The 27,362-nt window shown below is 46.5% G+C and overlaps 1 protein-coding gene and 1 pseudogene across 2 annotated transcripts; one reads left to right on the top strand and one right to left on the bottom strand.

Moving 5' to 3' along the window:
- Positions 1 to 778: 778 nt before the first annotated feature.
- On the bottom strand, positions 779 to 17,919 carry LOC144107975 (uncharacterized). The gene is made up of 3 exons (XM_077641231.1): positions 17,763 to 17,919; positions 15,738 to 15,872; positions 779 to 4,502 (listed from the first exon to the last, which is right to left on the bottom strand). The coding sequence occupies exons 2-3, from the start codon at positions 15,862 to 15,864 to the stop codon at positions 1,327 to 1,329; spliced, it is 3,303 nt and encodes a 1,100-aa protein (XP_077497357.1). The 5' UTR covers positions 15,865 to 15,872; positions 17,763 to 17,919; the 3' UTR covers positions 779 to 1,326.
- Positions 17,920 to 22,078: 4,159 nt separating this feature from the next.
- LOC144108120 (cuticle protein 10.9 pseudogene) lies at positions 22,079 to 23,603 on the top strand (annotated as a pseudogene). The gene is made up of 3 exons (XR_013309465.1): positions 22,079 to 22,090; positions 22,517 to 22,654; positions 23,232 to 23,603. The product of XR_013309465.1 is annotated as a cuticle protein 10.9 pseudogene (transcript).
- Positions 23,604 to 27,362: the final 3,759 nt, after the last annotated feature.

Genomic DNA, 27,362 nt, shown 5'->3' with positions numbered 1-27,362 from the left:
TTTTGGCATCGTGAAATTCTTTATTCAGAAGATTACGGAAATTCTTGCGTTTCTTAAGAGTTCTGGGTGACATTCAGGAAGAATTCTTTCTTACAAGGTTTCCAAAAGAATTTTTTAGCCAACCATAGCTTTCTCATTTTTCTTCTTTGGCTGCAAGCTTTGAAAAGAAAATTTTCATCACAGATTATCTAATATAAACAATTACAGTATTTGAGTACAAAATCTTTGTCTCAAACACATTCGTTGTTTTATGATGAAGGTTATTCACATTTTCAGAGGAAATATGGCGTTTTTCTTTTTGTGGGCTTTTCTTTTTTCGTGATTTGTTTGATGGCAAAATATATGGCGTGATGATCACTGCGGTCACTTGCAAGCGCTCCAGCTTTGATGATATCATAACTAACGTTAGTAGGAAATAGGTTTATTTAGGTTGATAAATTTACTTTAACTCTGGTTAGAGGTAGATACCAGTCATATCATTAATTCGAATAATACTCACGAGCTTTGTCATTTCACGACTACATTGCTACAAACCCGCATTTACACTTTAAAACCACCGCCGCATAGAATTATTAGTTTATCAGTGACAAAGTTGAGAAAGAAAGTTCGTAGACATTTGTAACTAAGCCTTATTTCCTGTGGATGCACCAGAAATGACGTAGTTATTACCGTTTGATCATCTATGTTCTTTCAATAGCAACAGGTTTAAATTTTTTTACCAAATCGGTACCCCGCCGGCACGGTTATCAGTACAATTCAAGCAGAAAGCAAACAATAGAGCTTCTTCAGAGTTTATTTTTTCTACACAGATCAGTCTGATGATCAGGCTAAGCACATAGCGCTTGTTGGCTGACGTAGCAGTTGCTAGATACGCCATCAGCTACAAATGCGTATTGATTACGCAAAGCAGTAATCCGTAGCAGGATCCCGCCCTGTCCAATAAAACAATCCAAAATGGAAAAAGCAAGTAGTACTTGACAAGCTCCGTAATGTCAGATAGGTATATAAGAAAAATATACAAAAAAGCAGTGGTTCATACCTGCAAGCCGTCATATAAATAATATTCTTGAACTGTCTCTAGCACCACTTTCTGATATTTTTCACTGTTGTTCTTTTCTAAATATTGAACAGATCATCATAAAAATCGCTAATTAAAGCGCGGGCATAACAGTTAGTACTTTTTTACACCGCAGCTATAGTAAAACGCATGGCCTAAAGTATCTGCGTTTTTCTTCATGTTACTTCTTTGCACGCGCTCGTTTCATCGGGTTCTACTGGAAGACCACTCCCTTTGGCGGTATCCTTCAATTTCCTGCGGCTTTCCAGTTAGGCATTTCCGATTCGTCGCCTGTTCAATCGTTCCAGGATTCCAGGTGTCTTGTCTTTCTTTGTCGGCAGGCGATAAATTGCTGTAATGTCGTTTTCTGTTTGATCTCGAAGTTTAAGTGATGCTGCAATTGCGTTGCCCTTGAGAAGATGGTCTTCGTGGTCAGTTTTCGAGATTCCATGCAATTCTAAGTTCGTCTTTTTGGCACGCCTTAAAAGATCATCGAGTTGTTCCAATCGTTTTTGTATTTCCCTTATATCGCTTTCTTGTTTATTCACAACCTTTTGTAGCCTATCATATTTTTTAGATACCTTTTGCAGACTTTCCTGAAGAACTTTGATAGTTTCGTTTTGCTTTTCCACGACCTCTTGCAGTTTCGGAATTGAAGCGCTATTAGGGTTGCCGAATACTATTTCTGTCGTTGTTGCTTTAGTGCTGGATTCCTCTCGTGGAGTTTCATTTGCTTCCGTCGTGGATGCCAGAGTGCTGATTTCCACCGGCAGAGTAGACTCGGTCCCGCTTGCTTCAGACGTGGATGCCTGAGTGATGATGTCTACTGGCACAGTAGGCACAGTTCCGTTTGCTTCCGTCGTGGATGTCTGAGTGCTGATTTCCACCGGCAGAGTAGACTCGGTCCCGCTTGCTTCAGTCGTGGATGCCTGAGTGATGATGTCTACTGGCACGGTATGCACAGTTCCGTTTGCTTCCGTCGTGGATGCCTGAGTGCTGATATCCACCGGCAGAGTAGACTCGGTCCCGCTTGCTTCAGTCGTGGATGCCTGACTGATGATGTCTACTGGCACAGTATGCACAGTTCCGTTTGCTTCCGTCGTGGATGTCTGAGTGCTGATTTCCACCGCCAGAGTAGACTCGGTCCCGCTTGCTTCAGTCGTGGATGCCTGAGTGATGATGTCTACTGGCACAGTATGCACAGTTCCGTTTGCTTCCGTCGTGGATGCCTGAGTGCTGATTTCCACCGGCAGAGTAGACTCGGTCCCGCTTGCATCCGTAGTGGATGCCTGAGTGATGATGTCTACTGGCACAGTAGGCACAGTTCCGTTTGCTTCCGTCGTGGATGCCTGAGTGCTGATATCCACCGGCAGAGTAGACTCGGTCCCGCTTGCTTCAGTCGTGGATGCCTGAGTGATCATGTCTACTGGCACAGTATGCACAGTTCCGTTTGCTTCCGTCGTGGATGCCTGAGTGCTGATTTCCACCGGCAGAGTAGACTCGGTCCCGCTTGCTTCCGTCGTGGATTCCTGAGTGATCATGTCTACTGGCACAGTAGGCACAGTTCCGTTTGCTTCCGTCGTGGATGCCTGAGTGCTGATATCCACCGGCAGAGTAGACTCGGTCCCGCTTGCTTCCGTCGTGGATGCCTGAGTGATCATGTCTACTGGCACAGTAGGCACAGTTCCGTTTGCTTCCGTCGTGGATGCCTGAGTGCTGATTTCCACCGGCAGAGTAGACTCGGTCCCGCTTGCTTCAGTCGTGGATGCCTGAGTGATCATGTCTACTGGCACAGTAGGCACAGTTCCGTTTGCTTCCGTCGTGGATGCCTGAGTGCTGATTTCCACCGGCAGAGTAGACTCGGTCCCGCTTGCTTCCGTAGTGGATGCCTGAGTGATGATGTCTACTGGCACAGTAGGCACAGTTCCGTTTGCTTCCGTCGTGGATGCCTGAGTGCTGATATCCACCGGCAGAGTAGACTCGGTCCCGCTTGCTTCAGTCGTGGATGCCTGAGTGATCATGTCTACTGGCACAGTATGCACAGTTCCGTTTGCTTCCGTCGTGGATGCCTGAGTGCTGATTTCCACCGGCAGAGTAGACTCGGTCCCGCTTGCTTCAGTCGTGGATGCCTGAGTGATGATGTCTACTGGCACAGTATGCACAGTTCCGTTTGCTTCCGTCGTGGATGCCTGAGTGCTGATTTCCACCGGCAGAGTAGACTCGGTCCCGCTTGCTTCAGTCGTGGATGCCTGAGTGATGATGTCTACTGGCACAGTATGCGCAGTTCCGTTTGCTTCCGTCGTGGATGCCTGAGTGCTGATTTCCAGCGGCAGAGTAGACTCGGTCCCGCTTGCTTTAGTCGTGGATGCCTGAGTGATGATGTCTACTGGCACAGTATGCACAGTTCCGTTTGCTTCCGTCGTGGATGCCTGAGTGTTGATTTCCACCGGCAGAGTAGACTCGGTCCCGCTTGCTTCAGTCGTGGATGCCTGAGTGATGATGTCTACTGGCACAGTACGCACAGTTCCGTTTGCTTCCGTCGTGGAAGCCTGAGTGCTGATTTCCACCGGCAGAGTAGACTCGGTCCCGCTTGCTTCAGTTGTGGATGCCTGAGTGATGATGTCTACTGGCACAGTATGCACAGTTCCGTTTGCTTCCGTCGTGGATGCCTGAGTGCTGATTTCCACCGGCAGAGTAGACTCGGTCCCGCTTGCTTCAGTCGTGGATGCCTGAGTGATGATGTCTTCTGGCACAGTATGCACAGTTCCGTTTGCTTCCGTCGTGGATGCCTGAGTGCTGATTTCCACCGGCAGAGTAGTCTCGGTCCCGCTTGCTTCAGTCGTGGATACCTGAGTGATGATGTCTACTGGCACAGTAGGCACAGTTCCGTTTGCTTCCGTCGTGGATGCCTGAGTGCTGATTTCCACCGGCAGAGTAGACTCGGCCCCGCTTGCTTCAGTCGTGGATGCCTGAGTGATGATGTCTACTGGCACAGTAGGCACAGTTCCGTTTACTTCCGTAGTGGATGGCTGAGTGCTGATATCCACCGGCAGAGTAGACTCGGCCCCGCTTGCTTCAGTCGTGGATGCCTGAGTGATGATGTCTACTGGCACAGTAGGCACAGTTCCGTTTGCTTCCGTCGTGGATGCCTGAGTACTGATTTCCACCGGCAGAGTAGACTCGGTCCCGCTTGCTTCAGTCGTGGATGCCTGACTACTGGTTTCCGCTGGTATAGTAGAGTGGGTTCCTTTTGCTTCAGTCGAAGTTGCCTCAGTTCTGATTTTTACTTGGAGAGTAGACGAGGTGGTGCTTGCTTCCGTCCTGTTTTTCTTAGCGCTGTTTTCCGCACTTTGACTGGAAGCGGCTCCGTTTGCTTCCGTCGTTGGCACCTGAGTGCTGATTTCTGCTGGTGCGGTAAACGCTGTTTTGTTGCCTTCCGTCGTTGCTGCATGAATATAAAAAATAGATGCTAAACAGGTCAATAAATAAGAAAGAAGTAAGCGAGCACTACCATCTTACTTGAGTTTAAGATCGCACATGCAAATCAGAGGAATGCCCAAAGGGTAACCCCCCCCCCCCCCTACTGATACCCCTCAAACCCTAGGCGGGCAAAAAAAGGGAATGCGCTGAATTCGCCCTGCCAGGCTTCTGGCATTTACAGTTGCCAACTAAAAACAGTTGCCAACTGACCTGATTGACCTGATGGGGTGCAACCCCCCCCCCCCTTCCTTCAAAGCTTTGTGGAATCCGCCTTTGGCGAAAGCAGGCAATCACTTTTCCATCCAGGACATATTACTTAACACTGAACAAAGCAGTTGGCAAAATTCGGACTCACAATCAGGCTGCATATATCTTTTAGAATGTTTGCACAAAAGCGGCGATGGAGGGAATTTCGGGATTTATAATTTTGCTACAAATTTTTAATGGTTCTTTCAAAAAAGTGTAGCGCGGCAAAAGCGCCTCCGTTTTTTTTTTACAACTTCTCAACAGCAGAAATAAATAACTAAGGAACATAAAAATTCTCGCTTCATTTGTAAAATTTGGCTTTAAGAGTCCGGTGAATATTTATTTCCTTTTGTGCCCTCTTGACCTGAATGTTTTTCTAAAGCTTCCTGTAGTTTTCACATACAATAATTACTTTGCTGATGCATGATCAGTTCGTACTTAAAGGACGTTTGGACTATAAAAAATATAAATAAATTTTTAATAGAGTAAGCCTTTTTTAACCCTAGCTATATTTGTTATCGGAGAGCACACGAAATTTTTGCTCACAGCTGTGCCCTTCTATGGACCGGACGCCACTTTCCTCCTTTCGGGATCTATGAAGAGTGCTACAGCTAGATACTTGACCATGCCAGACACATTCGCCTTATACCTGTGTTACACGGGCGTTTTCAACGGCAGTTCAGTTAATCGCCAGTTCAGGATTTCAACTGCCGTTGAACTCAACTGGAATCGCCAGCTGTTACACGAGCACTTCGCGTTCAGTTCAGTTAGCACTCTAACCACATGACCTCGCGTCTAGAGCGAAGTGTAAATAAGAAACAGGCAGCGTCTGCATTTTTTTCTTGTTGTAAATGATCGTAGTGTGTATATTGTTTACTATAGTGACAATTCTTTTCGTGTATTTTTTGCTTTGCTGTAGAAATTTGTGGGTGCGAAGCACACTGAGCCAAGACAATCCAGTAAGAGGGCAAGTTTTTCGGTCCGTAGGTCGCCATCTTGTCAGTTGGCCGTTCAACTGAGATCCCCGATCTCAGTTGAACTCAACTGCCGTTGACATTTGAACGGCAGTTAGCACTGCCGTGTAACACCGCTAACTGCCGTTCAGTTTAACTGAGAGTCAACTGAACTGCCGTTGAAAACGCCCGTGTAACACGGGTATTAAACGGCTAGATCCGGCGATGGCCTTTTGTGTTCCTCGCGGAATACCACGCCCTATTGCATGCATAACCCATAGGTTACGTTTAAACGTCGCCTTCACGCCCAAGTACCTGCATTTAACTGCAGAAGCAGACTGCCCGGACTGTTCCACATGTGGCATGCTCGAGACTGTACAGCATGCTTTAATGGCATGCCCAGCATAAGCACAAGAAAGACTCATGTTTGCATCTACTTTGAAGTCGATTAACAGCAGGCACATCTCGGAGGATTTGATCCTAGGCTCTTTTCCAGTGAGTTCGAAAACTCTACAGGCAACGCGGGCGCTCTCACGCTTTTTAAGTGACACGGGCCTTGACTCGTGCATGTAATAATTGAAAATGTGCGGTGTCTTTCTTTATTTGCCTCCTCCCATCAATATCATCCCCCGTCGTGACCCTCTATTTTTCTCCTCTTCCCGTCCCCCAGAGCAGAGTAGCAGGCCAGATATTCATTTTTCCGGCCAACCTCTCTGCCTTTCCCGTCAATAAACCCTCTCTCTCTTTTGCTCCCGAGTAGTGCACTGAAGAGGACGTGACAAGCGCCACCGCCTTGTCAAAGTAATCTATAGCACGGACACCATACCATTGGGAAACTCAATTCGAATAACAAGACTGAAGATGAAGGGCTCTTTGAATAAAAGACATGGACCCTATTCTTGCCTACAGTGTATGGAGTCGGAGGGGGCTTATTATGTTGCTAAATTTTTGGCGCAGTGAACAGTTTGTTGAAACACTTTGCTGCATAAAGAAAGAGGGCGCTGCGCCAATTTCGGAAGAGAATACGTGTTTGCGACTTTTCGCCCCAGATATTCGAGAGAGGTACGTCCGTACGAACGAAGCAAGACTGGAAGCATGGAAGGACTGTCAAAAGTGTCTGGCAAAATTAAGGCGCAATTGTGGCGATGAACAAATATGGCGAAAGTGACTGGCAAAATTGTCCACCTTCGCTTCGGCGAAGGCAGCTCGGTAACTGCCGCGTGTTGATTACCCGCATTGATAATTAATATAATAAATGCCGAAAACTGCACTTACAGCTCCGCACTCACTCATCGTGCGTGGCCTTCATCGTCGGTGTAATTGCTGGCAAGTTCTCTCCGAAGTGTGTCGACTGTCTACCCCTTCGCTTTCACGCCAGCAGTTTTAAAAGCCAGCCAGCAATATCTTTCTTCTCTATTTGCTGCTTTACCTCCCCGAGAAGAGAAAGACTGGGATACGCGAAAGCGCCACATGAGAGCGCGTGCGCGCGCGCGCGCGCGTGTGTGCGTGTGCGTGTGCGCGTGCGCGTGCGCGCGCGCGCGTGTGTGTGTGTGTGTGTGTGTGTGTGTGTGTGTGTGTGTGTGTGTGTGTGTGTGTGTGTGTGTGTGTGTGTGCGTGTGTGTGTGTGTGTGTGTGTGTGTGTGCGTGCGTGCGTGCGTGCGTGCGCGCGCGCGTGTGTGTGTGTGTGTGTGTGTGTGTGTGTGTGTGTGTGTGTGTGTGTGTGTGTGTGTGTGTGTGTGTGTGTGTGTGTGTGTGTGTGTGTGCGTGTGTGTGCGTGTGTGTGTGTGTGTGTGTGCGTGCGTGCGTGCGTGCGTGCGTGCGTGCGCGCGTGTGTGTGTGTGTGTGTGTGTGTGTGTGTGTGTGTGTGTGTGTGTGTGTGTGTGTGTGTGTGTGTGTGTGTGTGTGTGTGTGTGTGTGTGTGTGTGTGTGTGTGTGTGTGTGTGTGTGTGTGTGTGTGTGTGTGTGTGTGTGTGTGTGTGAAGAACATACGCGCGTTCTTTGGGGCATCGGGGGGGAGGGGCCACGGGAGGGTACTCCGCCGTCGGCGCAGAATGAAAGCGGAGGCGCAGAGAATATGACACAGACGGCGGCGGATGTGCAAAAGTCCATGGAGGCATTCACTCGCTTTCCTTGATCGGATGGACAAAAAAGGTCAACAAAGTGACGAAAGGGGCTAAGTCCACACGAGCATGTGGCGACGGTGGGTAATGGCACAGATGGTGTCGGAGTACCAGAACAGTTTGGTGGGTTGTCCTGTGCAGTCTTGTACACAGAAAAAACAGCGGAGAATGGTTAGTCGAACAAAAGGAGATGGGAACCCCAAAAACACACGATAAGGTTAGCAACGTCGATACTATTTTATTCCCGAGTTTAATACCATTCCATGTGCTCGTAAGCTAAAACCTGGAACACTGTCCTATCCGCGCTCTCCAAACCAGATATTTAGTAACTCCTCCAAAAAGAAGTTTTGGCCTTATTCCTGTTTCATAAGTTTCGTTCGGTGCCTCAGGCGCCGTGTCTCCCTTTCCTCCCTCCTTCACTGTCCAACATCGTGCAGCGTATATACATCATTCTTGGGAAGATCTCTTTAAAGGGAATTTTACCTTACTTGGCGTCTAGTTCATGTGCTTTTTTTAATTTTTAAGAGTTATGAAGCCTTCCACCCAACTTCCGCAGTCGCCGCTTCCGCAAACACAAAATCGGCGCCAACAATTTGCTCAAGAAGGGTCTGCATAAAGAGTCACGCGGAAAAAACAGCGGCCAGAAAGCGTGTTCACTCAAACGCGTATCGCAGTCATTGCGACCCCCATGGCCTTTTCTTCCAAAAGCTCTTCTCGGCTGTTTAATGTCTGCGCATGACGTGGCAGCCAACCCCCATACTTTCTGTCGCTCAGAGATCGTATGTGTCCTTATCTTATGCCGCATGCTCGTGACGACGTATGACATTATGTCACATTGCTAACCTCTTCGACTTTTCGCTCATGGGAAGCAAGCGGTAATCTCCAGAGACCTTTAGACATCCGCCGTCGTGTGTCATTTCCTCAGCGCAGCTACTTTGGCCTGGGACCGATGGCAGAGCCCCGTTTACATTTTGTTTGTCTGTTTTGTTTTTGCGCTTTCGTCTTGCTCCTCCTTTCACTTTATTTTCTTATATCTTTCTCACTCCTATCTTACCTACGCAGCTTTTTTCGGCTGTTATTATTCTTTTTTTTTTGGGGGGGGGGGGGGGTTTCTGTGCAGTTTCGTGCCCTTTAAGACGACAGATTGAAGTAAAGTGACGCCCTCCTGTTGTGAAGCAGCAACACCACCGCGACGCTACAGCCACCTTTTGTGCCTTGGCGCAGCCGCAGTTGACTTTCCGCCAGCTGCATCGTGCGCACCCATGTCCCCCGCTGCTTGTGACGTCATAACAACCGGGGCGCGGCGCTGACGGTTCTTGGCGAAATTTCTTACGGGACGTTCCTCTATATCGCTATACTCTGTCCAACAGATCTATTGTTGTATTTAATCTTCTGTGTAGTTTGCACATTGAGCTTCGAGCACACCTAAAGCGAGCACTGTGAAGAAATGGGAAGGATTGTCGTCACTCTTTTTAGCAGAGAGGTGTGAATCTTATCAGCATCATCATCAGCCAAATTACATCCACTGCAGAGTAAATGCTTCTCTACAACCCTCCAATTAACACTGTCATGTGCCAGCTGCGCCCACCTTAACCCCGCGTACTTCTTAACCTCTATCCACTGACCTCTTATCCCCCTGCTACACTTGCCCTCTCTTTGATGTAAATCCGTTACCTTAGCGGACCATCGGTTATCTTGTCTTCGGATCACATGTCCTGCCCATTCGCATTCAATGTTAATTTCGAATTATATTCACTGACACATACCGCTTGCGTCCAGGCTCTTGATGTTACAGCTGTCGTTTTCCTTTCTATATCGCACTCTTATGTCCTCAACACAAGTTTATCCCTTTTCGTTAGTGTCCACATTTCTGCCCCATTGATAAGTACGGCAAGATAGAGCTGTTATTGCTCTTCTATTGATGGATATTGGTGAATTGCTGTTCAGCACTCACTGTTCACTATTCACCATTCACTATTCGCACCCCAGCCCGCTGCTTTTCTACTGGTTATCTCACCATCGAGGTCCGGATCCGCGTTCACTATGCCTGGCCTAAGTAAATGTACTTCCTGACAACTCCAATGCGCAGCTGCCTATCGACAATTGCCGGGGCTTTCCGCTGCTTTGCAACTTTACTTGATATTTCTTCATGTTAATTTTTAGTCCACATTCTGCTTGCTTCTCTCTGTCCTCGATCAGGGTTTTCAGTTCGACCCTGAGTTCTTTAGCCAGACAATTAATAATATCATCAATAAATAACAGATTGCTAAGTTATTCTTCATTCGCTTTTACCCCCAACTTTTTCGGAATCACAACACGAGACATTATAGCCCTGTGTTTGGCGCATTATAGCCTTAGTTGCTTTTTTGCTTTATGCGCCATCAAACTCAATATAACCATTTTCCGATCTTAGTTCTCTGTGTCACTTTTGTAAACACACTGCGAATACCGCAGAAGCGGTCATGTTTTCTTCTTGGTTTTCGTCAAACGTGTGCCACCCCGAGCCGCTCAGTATCATATCCATGTCTGCTAATTAGCATAACGAGGGCCTCGATACTCACAGTCTGATGGCACAGTAATCTTAACAGGATTTTAGCACGTTCTCTCCCTCACCATTTCATCACGCTCTACGTGGCAACTTCGGTATAACAGGACGTTCCCACGTGCGCTGCTAGGTTTAAAAGTGGTGCTGGTGAAAGCTTTCAAGGTTAGGTTACACGAACGATCGCTAAACAAGTTAGCGCTTCACACACCGCTAACTCTGTCCTGCAATTCCTAACATAGATTCCTGAAAACTAAACCACAATATTTTTCGCTGAGCTCGAAAGAGTAAACTAAGCGTCATAATTTCAGACTGCCGACTTTAACGGGAACTGAACTGTTAAGTGCATTTACAGCTCGATATACTCAGCGCGATCTGGCCAGAAAGGTTCTTTGAGGTTCATTATAACAATTTGTAGGAAACATTTACTTCGTACAACCAGATATCAAGTACGTATGCTTCTAAGGGAGTTTCGGTGGGGAATAGCCATTCCTTTTCTTGTATCAACTGCTTCAATATAAACCATTTGGTTACAGAGACGTTTGGTTGCAATGCGTAGCCCACCACTACAGCTATTCGAATTGATTTGAGGTGATAAAGGCTGGTGGTTGGCTCCGATGTTAGCGATAAATATAGCGACAAAGAAGGGAACCAATAGAAAACAAAAAGCGCAACACAAGTGGAGACTCCAAGAATGGAACCGATATGTCCACCCAAACAGTGATCGACCCTAAGGCGAAATGCAGATGTTTTCGTTTCGATGCGCCTATGCGCCTATTGCAGCGATGCAGCGATGGCGTAGAGGTAGAACATCCGCCTCGCGTGCAAGAGGACCGGGGTTCAAATCCTGGAGCCGCGCAATTCTCCACTGGGTTTCAAAAAAAAAAATCCGCGTGTCGATGGAATTGCATAACCAGGTCTGGAGTGCGGCCTGATCTCGGTGACCAGAACCGACAACGCACTCTCTCACCAGAGCAGGATTTGGCCACCCTGGTGTAGTACTTGGCCACAATCTTCTATGGTCAAACCAATTGACCCTCGGCCCTCAGTCCCCAGCGGCTGCAGAGCAACTGACCACGGCGGCGGTCAGACCTGTGACGCAGCGGAGGGTGCTAACAATCTCTGGCTCCGGACAGGCCGCCATTGGAGTCTGAACCTGGCAATGTTTAACGCTAGAACTTTATCTAGTGAGGCTAGCCTAGCAGTGCTGTTCGAGGAACTAGCGGGAATTAAATGGGATGTGATAGGGCTTAGCGAAGTTAGGAGGACAGGTGAGGCGTATACAGTACTAAAGGACGGACACATACTGTGCTATCGCGGGTTAGAGGATAGACGAGAACTAGGTGTGGGATTCCTCATTAATAAATGGCAACGTAGCTGGCAACGTAGAGGAGCTCTACAGTATTACCGAGAGGGTAGCAGCTATAGTAATTAGGCTGAATAGGAGGTACAAGCTGAAAGTGGTGCAGGCCTACGCACCCACATCCAGCCATGATGACCAGACCGTTGAAAGTTTCTATGAGGACGTAGAATCGGCAATGAATAAAGTAAAATCGCAGTACACTGTACTGATGGGCGACTTCAATGCGAAGGTGGGCAAGAAGCAGGCTGACGACCACGCGGTAGGTGACTATGGGATAGGCTCCAGAAATAGCAGGAAAGAGTTATTAGTCGAATTCGCGGATAGAAATAATTTACGGATCATGAATACCTTCTTCCGCAAACGAGAAAACAAGAAGTGGACCTGCAAGAGCCCCAATGGTGAGATTAAAAATGAAATCGACTTCATACTATGCGCTAAACCTGGCATCATTCAGGATGTGGCCGTCCTCGGAAAGGTGCGTTGTAGCGACCACAGAATGGTAAGGTCTAGAATTAGCTTAGACTTGAAGAGGGATCGGAAGAAGCTAGTGAAGAAGAAGACCATTAACGAGTTAGCCGTAAGAGGGAAAGCACAGGAGTTTAGGATAGCGCTGCAAAACAGATATTCGGCTTTAACTGAGGAAGATGATCTTGATGTTCATTCAATGCACGATAATCTGACATCAATAATTACGGAGTGCGCAGTAGAAGTAGGCGGTAGGACAGTTCGAAAGGATACCGGGAAGCTATCTCAGGTGACGAAAGATCTGATTAAGAAGCGCCAAAACATGAGGGCATCTAACCCTACCGATAGAATAGAACTAACGGAGCTATCAAAGTTAATAAATAAGTGCAATGTAGCCGACATAAGGAAGTTTAATATGAAGAAAATCGAGCATGCCATAAAGAACGGAGGTAGCCTAAAGACAGTGAAGAGGAAACTAGGAAATGTATGCATTAAGAGACAAGCAGGGCAATGTCATTAGCAATATGGATAAGATAGTTAACGTAGCCGAAGAGTTCTACACAGACCTGTACAGTAGCCAATGTTATCAGAGCGTTAATGAGAAAGACAGCAGTGCACAGCAATGCGTCATCCCGCCAGTAACGAAAGATGAAGTAAAGGAAGCCTTAGAAGCAATGAAAAGGGGAAAAGCAGCTGGCGAGGATCAGGTAACAGCAGATCTGTTGAAGGATGGAGGGGACATCGTGCTAGAAAAACTAGCCACCCTGTATGCGCAATGCCTTATGACCTCGACTGTACCAGAAGCTTGGAAGAATGCAAACATTATCTTAATTCATAAGAAGGGAGACGCCAAGGACTTGAAAAATTACAGGCCGATCAGCTTACTATCCGTTGCCTACAAAGTATTTACTAAGGTAATCGCTAATAGAGTGAGGGCCACGTTAGACTTTAATCAACCAAATGATCAGGCAGGCTTTCGTAAAGGATATTCCACAATAGATCATATTCACACTATCAATCAGGTGATAGAGAAATGCGCAGAATATAACCAACCTCTATATATAGCTTTCATTGATTACGAGAAAGCATTCGACTCAGTGGAAACCTCAGCAGTCATACAGGCATTGCGTAATCAGGGGGTAGAAGAGCCTTATGTCAAAATACAGGATGATATATATAGCAACTGCACAGCTACTATAGTCCTCCATAAAGTCAGCAATAAAATTCCAATAAGGAAGGGCGTCAGGCAAGGAGACACGATCTCGCCAATGCTGTTCACCGCATGTTTACAGGAGGTATTTCGAGGCCTGAATTGGAAACAGTTGGGAATAAGAATAAATGGAGAATACCTAAATAATCTGCGATTTGCTGATGACATTGCCTTGCTGAGTCACTCAGGAGGTGAACTGCAAATCATGATCAATGAGTTAGACAGGCAGAGCAGATCGATGGGTCTAAAAATTAACATGCAGAAAACCAAGGTAATGTTCAACAGCCTAGCAAGGGAACAGCAGTTCACAATCGGCAGCGAGAGCCTAGAAATTGTGACGGAATACGTCTACTTAGGGCAGGTAGTGACAGCTGATCCGGATCATGAGAGGGAGATAACTAGAAGGATAAGAATGGGGTGGAGCGCATATGGCAAATTCTCGCAGATCATGAGTGGCAGTTTACCAATTTCCCTCAAGAGGAAAGTGTACAACAGCATAATCTTACCGGTACTCACCTACGGGGCAGAAACGTGGAGGCTAACGAAAAGAGTTCAGCTTAAGTTAAGGACAACGCAGCGAGCCATGGAAAGAAAAATGATAGGTGTAACGTTAAGAGATCGGAAGCGGGCAGAGTGGGTGAGGGAACAAACACGGGTTAATGACATCCTAGTCGAAATCAAGAGAAAGAAATGGGCTTGGGCAGGGCATGTAATGCGAAGGCAAGATAACCGCTGGTCCTTAAGAGAAACGGAGTGGATTCCAAGAGAAAGTAAGCGGAGCAGGGGGCGGCAGAAGGTTAGGTGGGCGGATGAGATTAAGAAGTTTGCAGGCAAAGGGTGGATGCAGCTGGCAAAGGATAGGGTTAATTGGCGAGACATGGGAGAGGCCTTTGCCCTGCAGTGGGTGTAGTAAGGCTGATGACGATGATGATGATGCGCCTATTCTTATGTGCTTATGCGCTTAAGCTCATATGTGCCCTGAACGTCAAGCCCATTTTTGCACCATAGCATCTGTTGGGCAAGTGGCGTGACTTGCACATCAATTTATCGGCTTCTGAACGGCAGACAGTTTTAGTACAGTGCAAGACGAGTAACATCTTATAGACTTAGGCGGAATGTGTTTGTGAGGCACGTCTCTCCTCTGTAGACGCATTTTTAAGCTTTGTAATCTCCATTTCATGCGAACATGTCTTAAACCCACAATCGTGCGCTTATTATTTTTAATTGTTCAAGAATATAATGGTGAGAATTTTTGCTTTGATGTCTTCAGTTATGCATGATCCATAGTTTTTATGCTTATAACCCAGCATATGTCACCTACTCATCACGCTTGTTGGAGCTGTCGCTTGATGATTAAATGTAGAGTGCTGCACTACAGCCCAGACTGGAACGCTCTTCGTGGGCACAAAAAGTGTGGAAATAAATAAATAAACAAATAAATAAATAAATAATGTAGACCTTATGTACACTCTCTCTTTATCGGTCTACACACGAGTGTTTAAATGCAGGTGAACAATACATTCACGAAATCCATTTTCTCAGTTTTTTCACTAACCCGGCATTTCATAATCTGCTATAAGATTCAGTGATGATGTAGCATATGACAAAAGCTAAGCCACTGACGCAAGTCTTAAAGGGACACTGAGGAGAAATTGAAGTTGGCTTGTATCGATAGAATAGCAGCTCCTGATCACAAAAACGCCAGTCTTCCTGAAAACAAGGCTCTTGTAATGTAGAAAATAGCAAGAACCAAAATGCAGGTATCGCCGCCACAGGCCAATCTCGCAAGTACAGGCGTGATGACTTCTTAGGACAAGAGGCGCCACCTTGGAGGAATTTTCCTTACTTCATGGAAGTCACGAATCTTTGAGGCTGGCAAAAGAAGGTTGCGCACCGCATCACTAGCCGTCAGAAATCACGGAGTCTGCGTTTACGTCACGATTCACAACACTCCGTTCTGTGACGTCATAAGAGTTGCCGTGCCGTCATAAGAGTTCCCTCAGTTTGAATCAGAGGGGCGGGAAAAACTTTTTCAACTTCGAATCCAAATTTCTTTGAAATAAATGCATCTTTCGCGTCCCGACAAGCGGCAACAAAGCCATGAAATGCCGAACTATCAGATTTTGCTAACAAAAAAAATTGATAGGGTTCTCCTCAGTGTCCCTTTAATATCGATGTACGGTCCGGGCGGCGCACGACAGGCATCATCCCATGTCCTGGCGTGCTTCTACGTTACATCTTGCCCGGTGGCGCCAGCTGTATTCGGAACGCATTTCGAACTCACGAATCTTAACTTCTTACCATTGTTTCCCGTGGTGTGCTTGGTGGGTCTTCTGTCCTGAGATGCTAAGCCGACTAAGAGACAGATCCCGGCGGTCAAAAACACAAGCGCGGTGGTCAGTATGGCAAGCCGGCCGTTCATTCTCATGCGATGTTCTGCGAATAAAGCGTAAAAAAATGCAATGTAAATAGTATAAATTGATATCTAAAGTTCACGGGCAAGTTAGCCAGCAATATCACTCGACACGAACTGTAAATCTATATTTCGACAATACAGAAGCTGACAAGAAGCACGCGAGCGAATTGTTTTAAATCGAAGCCTGTGGCAGAATCTCCAAGTATACAACACACGACGCGAAGACAGACATCCTGAAAGTCATCTAGCACAAATATAATAGCTTTAACCTGCTGGACGACCGCTGAAAAAAAACTTGAGCAACCAAGAAAAATACGCCTGGCAGCGATCTTCTGAACGGAACAGAAGAGGAATACGGAAGATATAAGAAAGGAAAGAAACAGTGAATTAATTCGATAAGCGCCCGGGATTCCATGTTCCGCTGGACGCTGGCGGGGGGCTCTCCACACTTTATTATCTTTCCATTTCCTCCCCAACTTACTCCACCGCTTTTCACTTCTCTTCATTTTTAAAGCCAGAACAACATTTTACTCTATTCTACACTGTCAACTTACTTTATAATTGGCCCCTTTCACTTAACCAGCGATATCTTACTGGCTTTGTAATGTATCTTTATCCTCTGCCGTGATGAAGTGGTTTGACTGAGTTCATCTCCAAAACATTATAGTCATGGTACGGATACATATAAAGCGCGGAGAAGGAAGTGGAGAGATCGGGGTTAATCATACCCAGCAATTCTGGACAAAAGAATTTTTGAGCCGGGAACCGTTTATGAGCGCAATTTTTTCACATAATGTAAGATGTCGCTACAACAAACATTATATCCGCAGATCACCTGACGGCAGTCCTGTATGTTTTTTATTCTATTAACCTTTTTACTGTCGTCAAAAGCGTTCCCCATTGGCTTTCTACGACACTCCTAACTCGGTGGAAACACTTAAAAGCATTTGCAACATATTATAAGAATGGGCCATTACCTTCGATGTTTCCACAACAGTCTTATAATGTATCTTTATCCTCTGCCGTGATGAAGTGGTTTGACTGAGTTCATCTCCAAAACATTATAGTCATGGTACGGATACATATAAAGCGCGGAGAAGGAAGTGGAGAGATCGGGGTTAATCATACCCAGCAATTCTGGACAAAAGCATTTTTTAGCCGTAAACCGTTTATGAGCGCAATTTCTTCACATAATGTAAGATGTCGCTACAACAATCATTATATCCGCAGATCACCTGACGGCAGTCCTGTATGTTTTTTTATTCTATTAACCTTTTTACTGTCGTCAAAAGCGTTCCCCATTGGTTTTCTACGACACTACTAACTCGGTGGAAACACTTAAAAAGCATTTGCAACATATTAGAAGAATGGGCCATTACCTTCGATGTTTCCACAACAGTGTCTTATAATGTATCTTTATCCTCTGCCGTGATGAAGTGGTTTGACTGAGTTCATCTCCAAAACACTATAGTCATGGTACGGATACATATAAAGCGCGGAGAAGGAAGTGGAGAGATCGGGGTTAATCATACCCAGCAATTCTGGACAAAAGCATTTTTGAGCCGGAAACCGTTTATGAGCGCAATTTCTTCACATAATGTAAGATGTCGCTACAACAATCATTATATCCGCAGATCACCTGAAAGCAGTCATGTATGTTTTTTTTTTATTCTATTAACCTTTTTACTGTCGTCAAAAGCGCTCCCCATTGGTTTTCTACGACACTCCTAACTCGGTGGAAACACTTAAAAAGCATTTGCAACATATTAGAAGAATGGGCCATTACCTTCGATGTTTCCACAACAGTGTCTTAAAATTTTGCAATTTTCAAAATTTTTGCCCGCGAATGCTGCACATGTCTAAGAGGATATTTAAAACTTGAGAGCTAAAGCAGACATCTTACGGCGTACCTTTCAGCTATCGGTGTCGACAAAAAATGGAGAGAGGGCCTCGCACTCCAGTCGTTGTAGCCGCTCCTTCTAGCCATAAAGAACGAGCGTCTTCTTGAGCCGCGCAATATATGGCTGAGGACATAGTTCTGATATCACCGATAACATCAGGCGATGTGGCTTTCTTTTGCCGATAGGAATCCTTCCCCGTCTCCAAGCGTGAACTTGGCTTCTAGCCACCATAGGCCATTTGCGGGACTGAAAGAGATCGATCGAGGAAGAAACCAGAATAATGTTTTGAGAACCAGCAAGAATTCACCGCAAAAATTTACAATGAGAACGCACATCGGATCAGAAACAACATGACAACCATCTAGGATGTGCATGCTTAGGATACAGCCGCGAAGTATTCATAGCAGCGCCACTCACCGCACTTCCTGATTTGACAGGCGCTTGCGCTGCCATCTTTCCAGAATTTGACATGTAGAAAAGGCGAAAGAAAATTTAGAGCGCATAGCTAGCTATGTTTGACTTGCAATGTATGAACCTAAAGCTATAAAGAAGTAAAAGATGCCGCCATAAAATTGTTGCCTATACTCGATGTCGTGTTTTTGCTCTTTTTCCTACTTTATCTATATTTCCAAATGGGAGGTTTTAACGCACTCTGATTGCGCTGCCCAAGAAAATTTCATAGCCATTAGAAAGGCACAGCGATTATGATGATGACAGCAGCTAAGTGTATTCACATGCTGAAATTCCAGTCGCAGGTACCTGGGAAGTAAGCTCCAGAAGCCGTAGCCAAGCGCAGTTTTTCCGTGGCAAACGAATAATCCGGTGCGCTGACTCCCATTGTTCACATATACACTTTGACTTGAATGTCGAGCCGTAGGGTATTGCCTGAAGTTGCTTTTCAGCAGCTTGTTACAACTCTCCTCTACACCAAGAAGAACTGGAAGAAAATCCTTATTGAAGCTTTCTGTCAAGTAGCCAAATAAAGCAAGATAACTTATTACATGCATGGAAGGAACATTATATCCTCATCAAAGTCCTACACGTTTATTGAGTACCCTTGTGGCCGGATCTCTTTTTTTTTTAAATTTAGAAAACTAATGTAGCGGGTCGACGATTGGCAAGTTAAGCAGTGCATGTATATGTTGAAACTTTGATGTATTCCCGTAATTTCAGTCATACCGAATGTTATTCCGCTCTCGAGGAGACGAGGGTGAATATGTTACCTCGAGGATGATCTGTTTCCTCCCTTTGCTTTCCAGTTGTGCTAGCCGCAGTAAATGTACGAACAAGTCAACAACTCCATCATCCTCTTTGAGACTGAGAGTGGCCTGAGATAGACGAAGTCAGCTGTACATGCGTTCTCGCTTAATATGACACACATTTATGTGTTCCGAACAAGCAATTCCCAATAACTATCTTTACAAGTATTACCACAGACGGCTAAGCTATTAGAACTCAGCTTTCGTAAACAATTTGTCAATATCTTCGAGTGGAAAAACCTCATAAACAGCGCCTGTTCCTCGCCGAGCAAACTATTTTCAACCGTAGCGTAGGTCACGATTGGACAAGAAGCTAGCAGGACGCATAGCATAGCTTGCGATGGAGTACTTATCACAAGGAGAGGAAGGCAAAAAAAAAGATCCGCAGCGGAGGGCCAGATTCGTAGAAAAAGCACGCTGAGTATGGAGGATCAGCACGGGACCGAATAATACGCAACCCTAATACGAAACAATGTGCTCTTTCAAATCGTGTGGGACCCTCATTCCACGTGTGATAAGAGGCAACGCCAGCGCTGATGGGTCCCGCACGTTATCAGTATCGCTATGTCGAAGATGGATTGCAGCACTCAAGGTAAGATATAGATAGGTGGGCACATAAGATAGGCACCTGCCAAAATGCCATGGAAGCGTGTACGAGACAAAGAAGAAAGGGCGCCCATGTCGTAAGTGAGGCACCCTATCTCAGCCCGAACAACTATGCACCGTCCCCCCTTCAATCAGCCGCACCTCGAGCCCGAACAAAGAACAACCCCCTCCCCACGGTGCGTGAACAAAGGCACGCCCCCTTTCCTTTCCTGCCTAGCCTTGGCTCCAGAGCCACAGAAAGCTCTCGGCTGGTATGGATGCCGCTCTAGCACTCTTATGCGCACCGGTCGGAGTATGTATTGCGCCGAACAGTGTTCTGGCCTAACAAAGCACTCTTCCACAACACTGAGGGAATTCCTAAGTCAAAATAAATGTTGCGTCGTAAGTGAGGCTTTTGGTGACCTAATGTCACGATCTGTACTGGCGAGACACTCTTGAGTGTCCGTAGAGTCCACACATGGGTCTCCGTCCTTTGAGTTTGGCGCTTACCGCAGGTGTACTTTGTTTCTTATCAGTGTGCTGCCATGGATATCAATAGTGTAGGAGCCTGGAGTAGCGCGTTCTACAACAGTACCCTTTTCCCAAAGCAGTCCTTGAGCAGGTGGTTTTACTCGTACCTTGTCTCATTTGCGCAGTGTGGGGAGATCCCGTGCCGTCTGTTATAGTACATTTTCATCCGCCTTGAATTCATAGTCCACTGTGCTAGTTGGTTCAAATCGCGTGGCTTTAAACGTTCACCTGTCCTTGGAAGTGTCATCAGAGGCCTCCTACCCCTGATTAGCTGGGCTGGATTTGTCTTTCTCGTTTGACATGGCATATTGAGATGATCTAGGAAAGAGAAATATGGATCGTGGACTGTTTCTAGAGCCTTCCTTAGCAAATACTTTACTGCCTTGACTGCGGACTCGACCATTCCGTTTCACTGAGCCAAACCCACACTTAACCTGTCATGAAGTAACTGCACTTAGCAGCAAACTCAGTGAATTCATTGCATGCAAACTGCGGACCATTGTCACTCACAAGTATGGTTACAGTGCCATAGCGGGCAAAATGCGCTTTCAATTTCTTGATAATAGCTGGCGAAGTGTTAGAAGTAAGCTCGTCAGCTTCAAAGAAGTTACTTTGGTAATCAACGGTTACTATGAAATTCCGAGCTTTGTACTCCATTAGGCCTGTGCTGATTCTGTCCCACGGACACTTGGGCTCTAGATGGGGCAAGACGCTGCCCTTTTGTTGAGCATGGCTATACTGATGAAACATTAAACATGTCTGGATGAAGTCTTTGATCTCACAGCTGATTCCGGGCTAGAAAATGCACTGTCTTGCTCTCTACAGACAGATTTCAAATAATAGGTGGTATGCATAAAGTGTCTGCTTCATCTCTGCCCGCATGTTCGTTTTGTAATTCTTTGGCCCCTGTAGTACAAGCCTTCATCGATTTAAAGCTTCCCATGGAAGCTGAAGTATGCGTATGTTAATTCTCAAAGATATGACCTGGCATTTGGCTATCCTTCCTGGATCAATCATCAGTTTGCACATCAACAAGTCGGTCTCAGTGTTTTTTGGTTATAAAGACACATAAATAAATAAGTAAATAAAAATAAATAGATTAACCCATAGCAGCGGGGGGTCCTCCACTGCGATGTTCTTGATAGCACACCTGCAGCTTCGGAAAGTAAACCCCGGATAATCTATACAGTTATGGCACCGTACGTCATCATTCTATACCCACCATTTGCAAACATTAGACAATTAATGCTCTTTGTCCTAATGAGAAAGGCTCGTTAGTCTCGGCTAGGTCATACGCCCGTTTTTCGTGGCGTTCTCTCCTAAACATCGGCCTTAGCTGAGGCTTTGGTCGTTTTGGCCGCCTTTTCATTCTCGCATGCGGCCGCCTGAAGCTGCCGTTTCTAAAAAATCGATTACTTCTTTGCGCTTTCCAATCTGTGCGTAGCGTTCCAGAGCTTCTATACGCTAACTTTCTCGAGATTCCGCAGTGTGTTGCGTCGAATACGTTGCCAGAAGTCGGAAGCTGCCTTCGTAGGCCCAACTCGTGACTTCCTGCACGTCGCTGCTGGAATTTGCGACGACATAAAATGAAAAATAATTTCACGCTGAGCGCTTCACGAAGACAAAAGACACGCATGGAAGGCTGTGCTTTACCGTAACACGCGGAACGAGACTGCAACAAACAAAAGCCATGCAGCCTCCCCGCGTTGTTGGCTGCCGTCGTAAGTGAGCCAGCAGCAAAATATTTTGACGCCTTCCTGTTCCGCGACTGTGAAAGAGACAAGGCAGAGAGTAGTGGGAGAAAGTGTCTCGTACACTATAAATCCCAGCTCTTACGTGCCTTGGAATCAAGTCGCTCGGGCTTGCTTGGGACAGCTACTAACCAGAAGCAGTAATACTAACAAGTACTGAAGTATTCAGCCAGTGTGTTCCTGGAAGGATATAGTGACAATGATTGCCAACGTAAGTAGTGTTTATTTTATACAAATTCTGAGTATTGGTCTCGAAATTTAGTTGCACTAGCCCGTTATTGCAGTTTCGATTCGAAATTAAATTGTCATTTAAATCGTCTAAACATAAAGATATCGTTACAGCCTGTTGGCTTTCTCATAAAATTCCAACATTATCATGCAGAGAGTGAGCGTTAAGATAAATATCATGAGGACGTTGAATTAATAGCACATCTTAGTAGCGCCAAAAGTTGCATAATGTATATGCGGCTATGAGCTGTGAATCACGGCGAATGCGTTACGTGACAACGATGTGTAAGGTACGCGAGGCCTTTATTTACTATTAGGCCTCATTCGAAAGGCAGGCTGCAACGTCACACCTGATAATCTGCAGTAGGCGTGAGACGTGATTGCTTTCAATCTTTCTCTTCTGTTTCAGATTGTCGTTGCTTGCATCTTCTCCTGCGCCTTCGCAGAAGAAGTGTACAGTAACCAGGGCTACCTGTACGGCCGCTTTCAGGGCCCGCTTGTAGCAGCGGCTGCTACACCTAGCGTCTCATCCGTGGAGCCATTCTATGTAAGGCGTTTTCGATCGAATACAATAACCGAAGAATAGCCTTCTCTTCGCGGGTCATTATGTTCCTGAAACGCTCTTATAAGCGATCGGTCTATACATGATGGCTTTCCGCCAATGGTGTTATTATATTGCACAGCTGCCACAATCGAATCACCTATGACTGTAAGGTAGCGTAAAATTTTCAATGTTGTTTACTTCATAACCTGCTTGATAGAAGGACCTCCACTTGTTTTTGGAATTAGATTATTTGAATAAAATAAAGCTGGAGGCCATAAAGTACGCATTTTAAGTCAGGTCACTAAAGCACGTCGCAACCAGTCAGTGAGTGTGAGATTGAAGCGGTGTGAAAGCAAATTAGGTAGTTGGTGGAAACCTTGCGGAGGCATCCATTGAACTGTCGTTTCGGAGCACGGAAATTGCCGTGAACTATTTTTGCAACTGGCCGTGTTAATCTCTCGAATGCTCAAGTCTAGATCAAATGTTTCACATAGTAAGTTAGTTACTCGAGTACATTTGATCAATCTTCGCTAAGAAAAAGGTAATAAAATACCATTCACGATGAAAAACAAAATCGCAGCCGCCGCAGCCATACAGCTTCGGCTACGACAATGTCGACGAGTACGGCACCCAGTCGTACCACAAGGAGAAAGGCGACGCCAACAACGCGAAGACTGGCTCGTACGGCTACCGGGACGCCAGCGGCATCTACAGGCGGGTCACCTACGTCGCCGACGCCAACGGTTTCCGGGCCACTGTGGACACCAACGAGCCGGGCACCGCCCCCGGTTACAGCGCCGACGCCACCTTCAACGCCAGACCGATCCGCGTGGCCGCAGCAGCCAAGTCGGCTTCGGCTCCATTTCCCGTGTACGCTGCACCACCGGCGTACGCCGCCCCAAACAACGTGTACGCATTGCGTGCTCCGTGGTCTTCATAAGTCGGAACCTCGTTCAGCTCCAACTGCGCTGTAAGAATAAATTGTGAGTAAATGTCTGTGACTGTAATCATCCAGGCTTCCATGCCAACTTCTTGTATAGTAACAGTTCGACCTTTTACAGCCATTCGTCACAATACGGTTTCTTTAGGGGCATAGGGCTAATTACAGTTCAGGAAGGATGCGTATACAGTAGTTCGTATCTGACAGGAATAGAGAGATAATTGTGCTATAGCTGCCGTGTGATATGAGATACACTGAGGTTGGGCGCGGTGTGTTAGTCTACTAACAGGCGCCTCAAGAAAACAAAATGCACTGAGGGGTCATTAAACTGCTCTGCTAATGACAGCTGAATCTGCGCCCCTGTTACTAGCGTTGTATTTTGTCCCCTTACTAGTTTATGGTGTATGGTTTATGCGGGTGTAATGTCCCAAAGTGACTCAGGCTATGAGGGATGCCGTAGTGAAGGGCACCGTGAATTTCGACCACCTGGGGTTCTTTAACGTGCACTGATATCGCACAGTATATTGGTTTCTAAAATTTCGCGTCCATCGAAATCCGGACCCTCACTTGTGTTTCCTCCGTTATTTCCCGAGCTGACACCAAGAAATCTATGTGCCAATCGGCTCAGGTTCAACCACTGCTCTCACATGTGGCTATGACCGTCACATGGGGCCACAGGGCAGTTATATAGCGCATTGACGAAGGCGACGAGACTCGCAGTGTCTGGTGTCAAGAGGATCCTGACATAGCCAGAGATGCTGTTCAATCTCAGGTGGCCGTCGTCATTGCAGGAATAGGGTGCATCGGGTCTGAAACCAAGCAGACCCATTCGGCGGTACGGAAATGCTCGGCAGTAAGCAGTCTCCCCATGGTGGTAGCCCAGAGGTGTGCTGTACTCGATAAGTCAGTCTTCCAATGTCATGACACATGGGGAATAGGTGCTTGGCAGTTTTATTTCGCGCCCTTGAGAAGAACACAGTGGAATGGAAGAGGCTCTCGGAGCGCGCCTGTACTCGCCGCTCAGTGCACAATGAAGAACCTCATATGGTCGAAACATTACCCAGATTCTCTCACTATTGGCAGATGTCGTAGCTCTCAGTGTAACTGGGGCTCGTAATATTTCATTAAACTATAAAAATAATAACCCTTCACCGACCATTTGTCCGTTTGAGTTTCACTTCATTAATATATCACGTAATACGTGATGCAATCAACAAAAAATGGCAGGCCATGCTATAAAGAGCACGGTTTGAATGCGCTAGCAAGCGTTGACCGCAATAATGGCTGCTTGTCTATTTTTCAAACCACTGCAAACACCTTTTGTTGGCCATTCCAAACACCTTTCATTTACTCTTAGCTTCTGATGAACCGCTGCCACCACTGCCACCACCGTCTTGTTCCCACCGCGTCAATATTCTTCTTCTGTCGTTTTTATTCGCAGCAGTGACGTGTTTAAAACACTCTTTTATGACACGCTAAGGCAACGGCCATTTTGCCTGGACCATGATTGGCGCAAGGCCGATGTAACTGGGCGACACGCAGAGGCATCACAGGCGAGCGCCCGGTAGCGTTCCATGACGTCAACGGAGGCGGAGTTTGTATACGTCATCCATGTTCTGTTTGGTCACGCCACCTAGGATAGCTTCATGGCAAGTTCCGCCGCCGCTGCTGCTGCCTTGACTATCTTCACCTCTATCCACCACGTAATACGGCACTCTTTTCTAATGCTTCGTTGCTTATGTGTGTTGATTTGCCAGTTTTCTTAATGTTTGAAGGCAGTTGATATACGTGGAACTACGCATCATAGATATATTTTGCGGAAAAAAAAACGTGGCTATCAGGTTGCGTATTTGCTTCCCACGAGGTGGAGGAAAGAACTTTGATTATCGAACAGAAATGGCATTCCCCCACCCCCCTGGGCACTAGGCCGGAGAGGCAGGAGGCCCCGCTTTAGGTGCTGGTTAGGTCTTTTATCACGGCGGCCTCTTCAGCCAGTCGGAGGAGGAGGAGCTGGAGCTCAGGGTTCAAACTAGGCTGCAGGTTCTTCCAGCTGGATTCTTTAGAACCGATAAATTGCACGAGAAATTCCTGGGTTTAAACCTGACCCCTGAAACTTTTTCTGTTTTTTTTCCCTGACTTTTTTTGACGCAGCAGGACCAGTCACGGAACGCTGAGATTGCTCACCACGGCCAGTAATGCTAGAGCATTAGTAAGTGTACAGGCGAAAGTCCAAGATTCGCAATTTCTGGGTGCCTGTTCACGTGTCGGATACTTCCTTACTTTCATATTGAACCAAACCTGATTGTAGCTCAGTGTGTTTTACAGAGGCACCTGCTAATCGCTGAAACCACAAGATCTCTGTCATAGCGATGTCCGTATGACGCACACCTTCGAATGTAGGCGATCACGTGTGATCGCCTGCGCGCCCTCTTTGACGGTAGGGCAGGCACGCGCTCGCGCCAGCACATGCTGGTACCTAGAATCACGCAGGATGGGTTCTTCTCATTGAATGTTTCCATGGCAACCATCTCACAGTATTGACGTAGGCGTCTGAAAGAGGAGGTCATGCCCGGCTTTTTCCGTGCCTCAAGGGGCTTCGAAACACCTTCCGGGGAGAGCACATCAACTCGTTCAATCACTGCACTGTATTGTCATGAGCACATGAGCCAAATAATACACTTCTACACGCCGAATAGAGCCCACAATCACGAAATAATGGTGGCGAGCCCTTTCGGGCTACTTTTTCATGCTCGCAGCCTCCTCCGTCGCTCGCACTTGCGTGTACAAGTTGGGAGAAGACTATTGGTTAGATTCTTCCAGACGTCAGGCAGCTACCATGGCCGCAGCCAACAAGCCGAGTAGCTTCGGCGGGTCAGGAAGCTCCGCCCCCTGAGGTGGGACCGGCGGAGGAGCGCCGACCTTTCAGTGTGCAAAATATGACGAGAGGAGAGGTAAAGGTGCGAAGGCGATGCCTATAAAATTTTGACTACAGACAACTACGCTTCTACAAAGCGCATTAAAAAAATTTTCTGCACAAAATTCGTGAAGCGGCGTGCTTTGATTTCCCAGGCATACGGCAACTTCACTAGAGCCGCTTTCAGAGCTACTTGAAGGCACTGTTAAACAAAACTGCTATGTGAAGAGAAGAGCACCACCTGTGGAAGCCGGTAGCGGAGAGTGTGTCACGACAGCCGCGATATATAGAGAGGGCTTCGATATTGAAGCTAGTTGCGGATGGCGTTGGAAAGCGAGAAGTGGTCGCCACCCATGTCGTATGGTGCAAAAGGTCGGTAACGTCGGCGCTCTGGAGTTAACCGGCTACGTAGGTTTCCATCTCATACATGAAGTGGGAAAGCCGGCTGTAACACACACTGCTGCTGCACAAGTGTAACGCCTCTAGCTGTATAAAAAGCCGCCGCCGATGAGGTTTGAGACACCCATGTTGTTCTTCCAAAGTTGCTCTTCTAGCTTCTGATAAATTTCACTTTACTTTTCCTTGGACGTTTTTACTTTCTAAACTACTGTAGCGTAAATAAAGCCTTTTAACCGTCCAGTCTCATGGTTTCATGTGGGTGGACATGATGAAGGTGGCCGCATATTTCGGCACTCAGGTGAATGCGAATGAGCAATTACTCCCTGAACTGAACGGCTCTTTCGTAGCTCTACTGTCAATAGTTCATAACAGACAAGATTTTCTTCTTTAATTTTTGGTTGTTGAAGTGAAGCGCTTAATTTTTTTATTTGGTCGCTCCTTGCCCTGAAAGCGAAGGA

This window comes from Amblyomma americanum, chromosome 10 (genome assembly GCF_052857255.1).
Source record: "Amblyomma americanum isolate KBUSLIRL-KWMA chromosome 10, ASM5285725v1, whole genome shotgun sequence".
Taxonomy (NCBI): Eukaryota; Metazoa; Arthropoda; class Arachnida; order Ixodida; family Ixodidae; genus Amblyomma; species Amblyomma americanum.
Note: the sequence above shows the minus strand (reverse complement) of the source record. Positions and strands in the feature narration are given on the sequence as shown.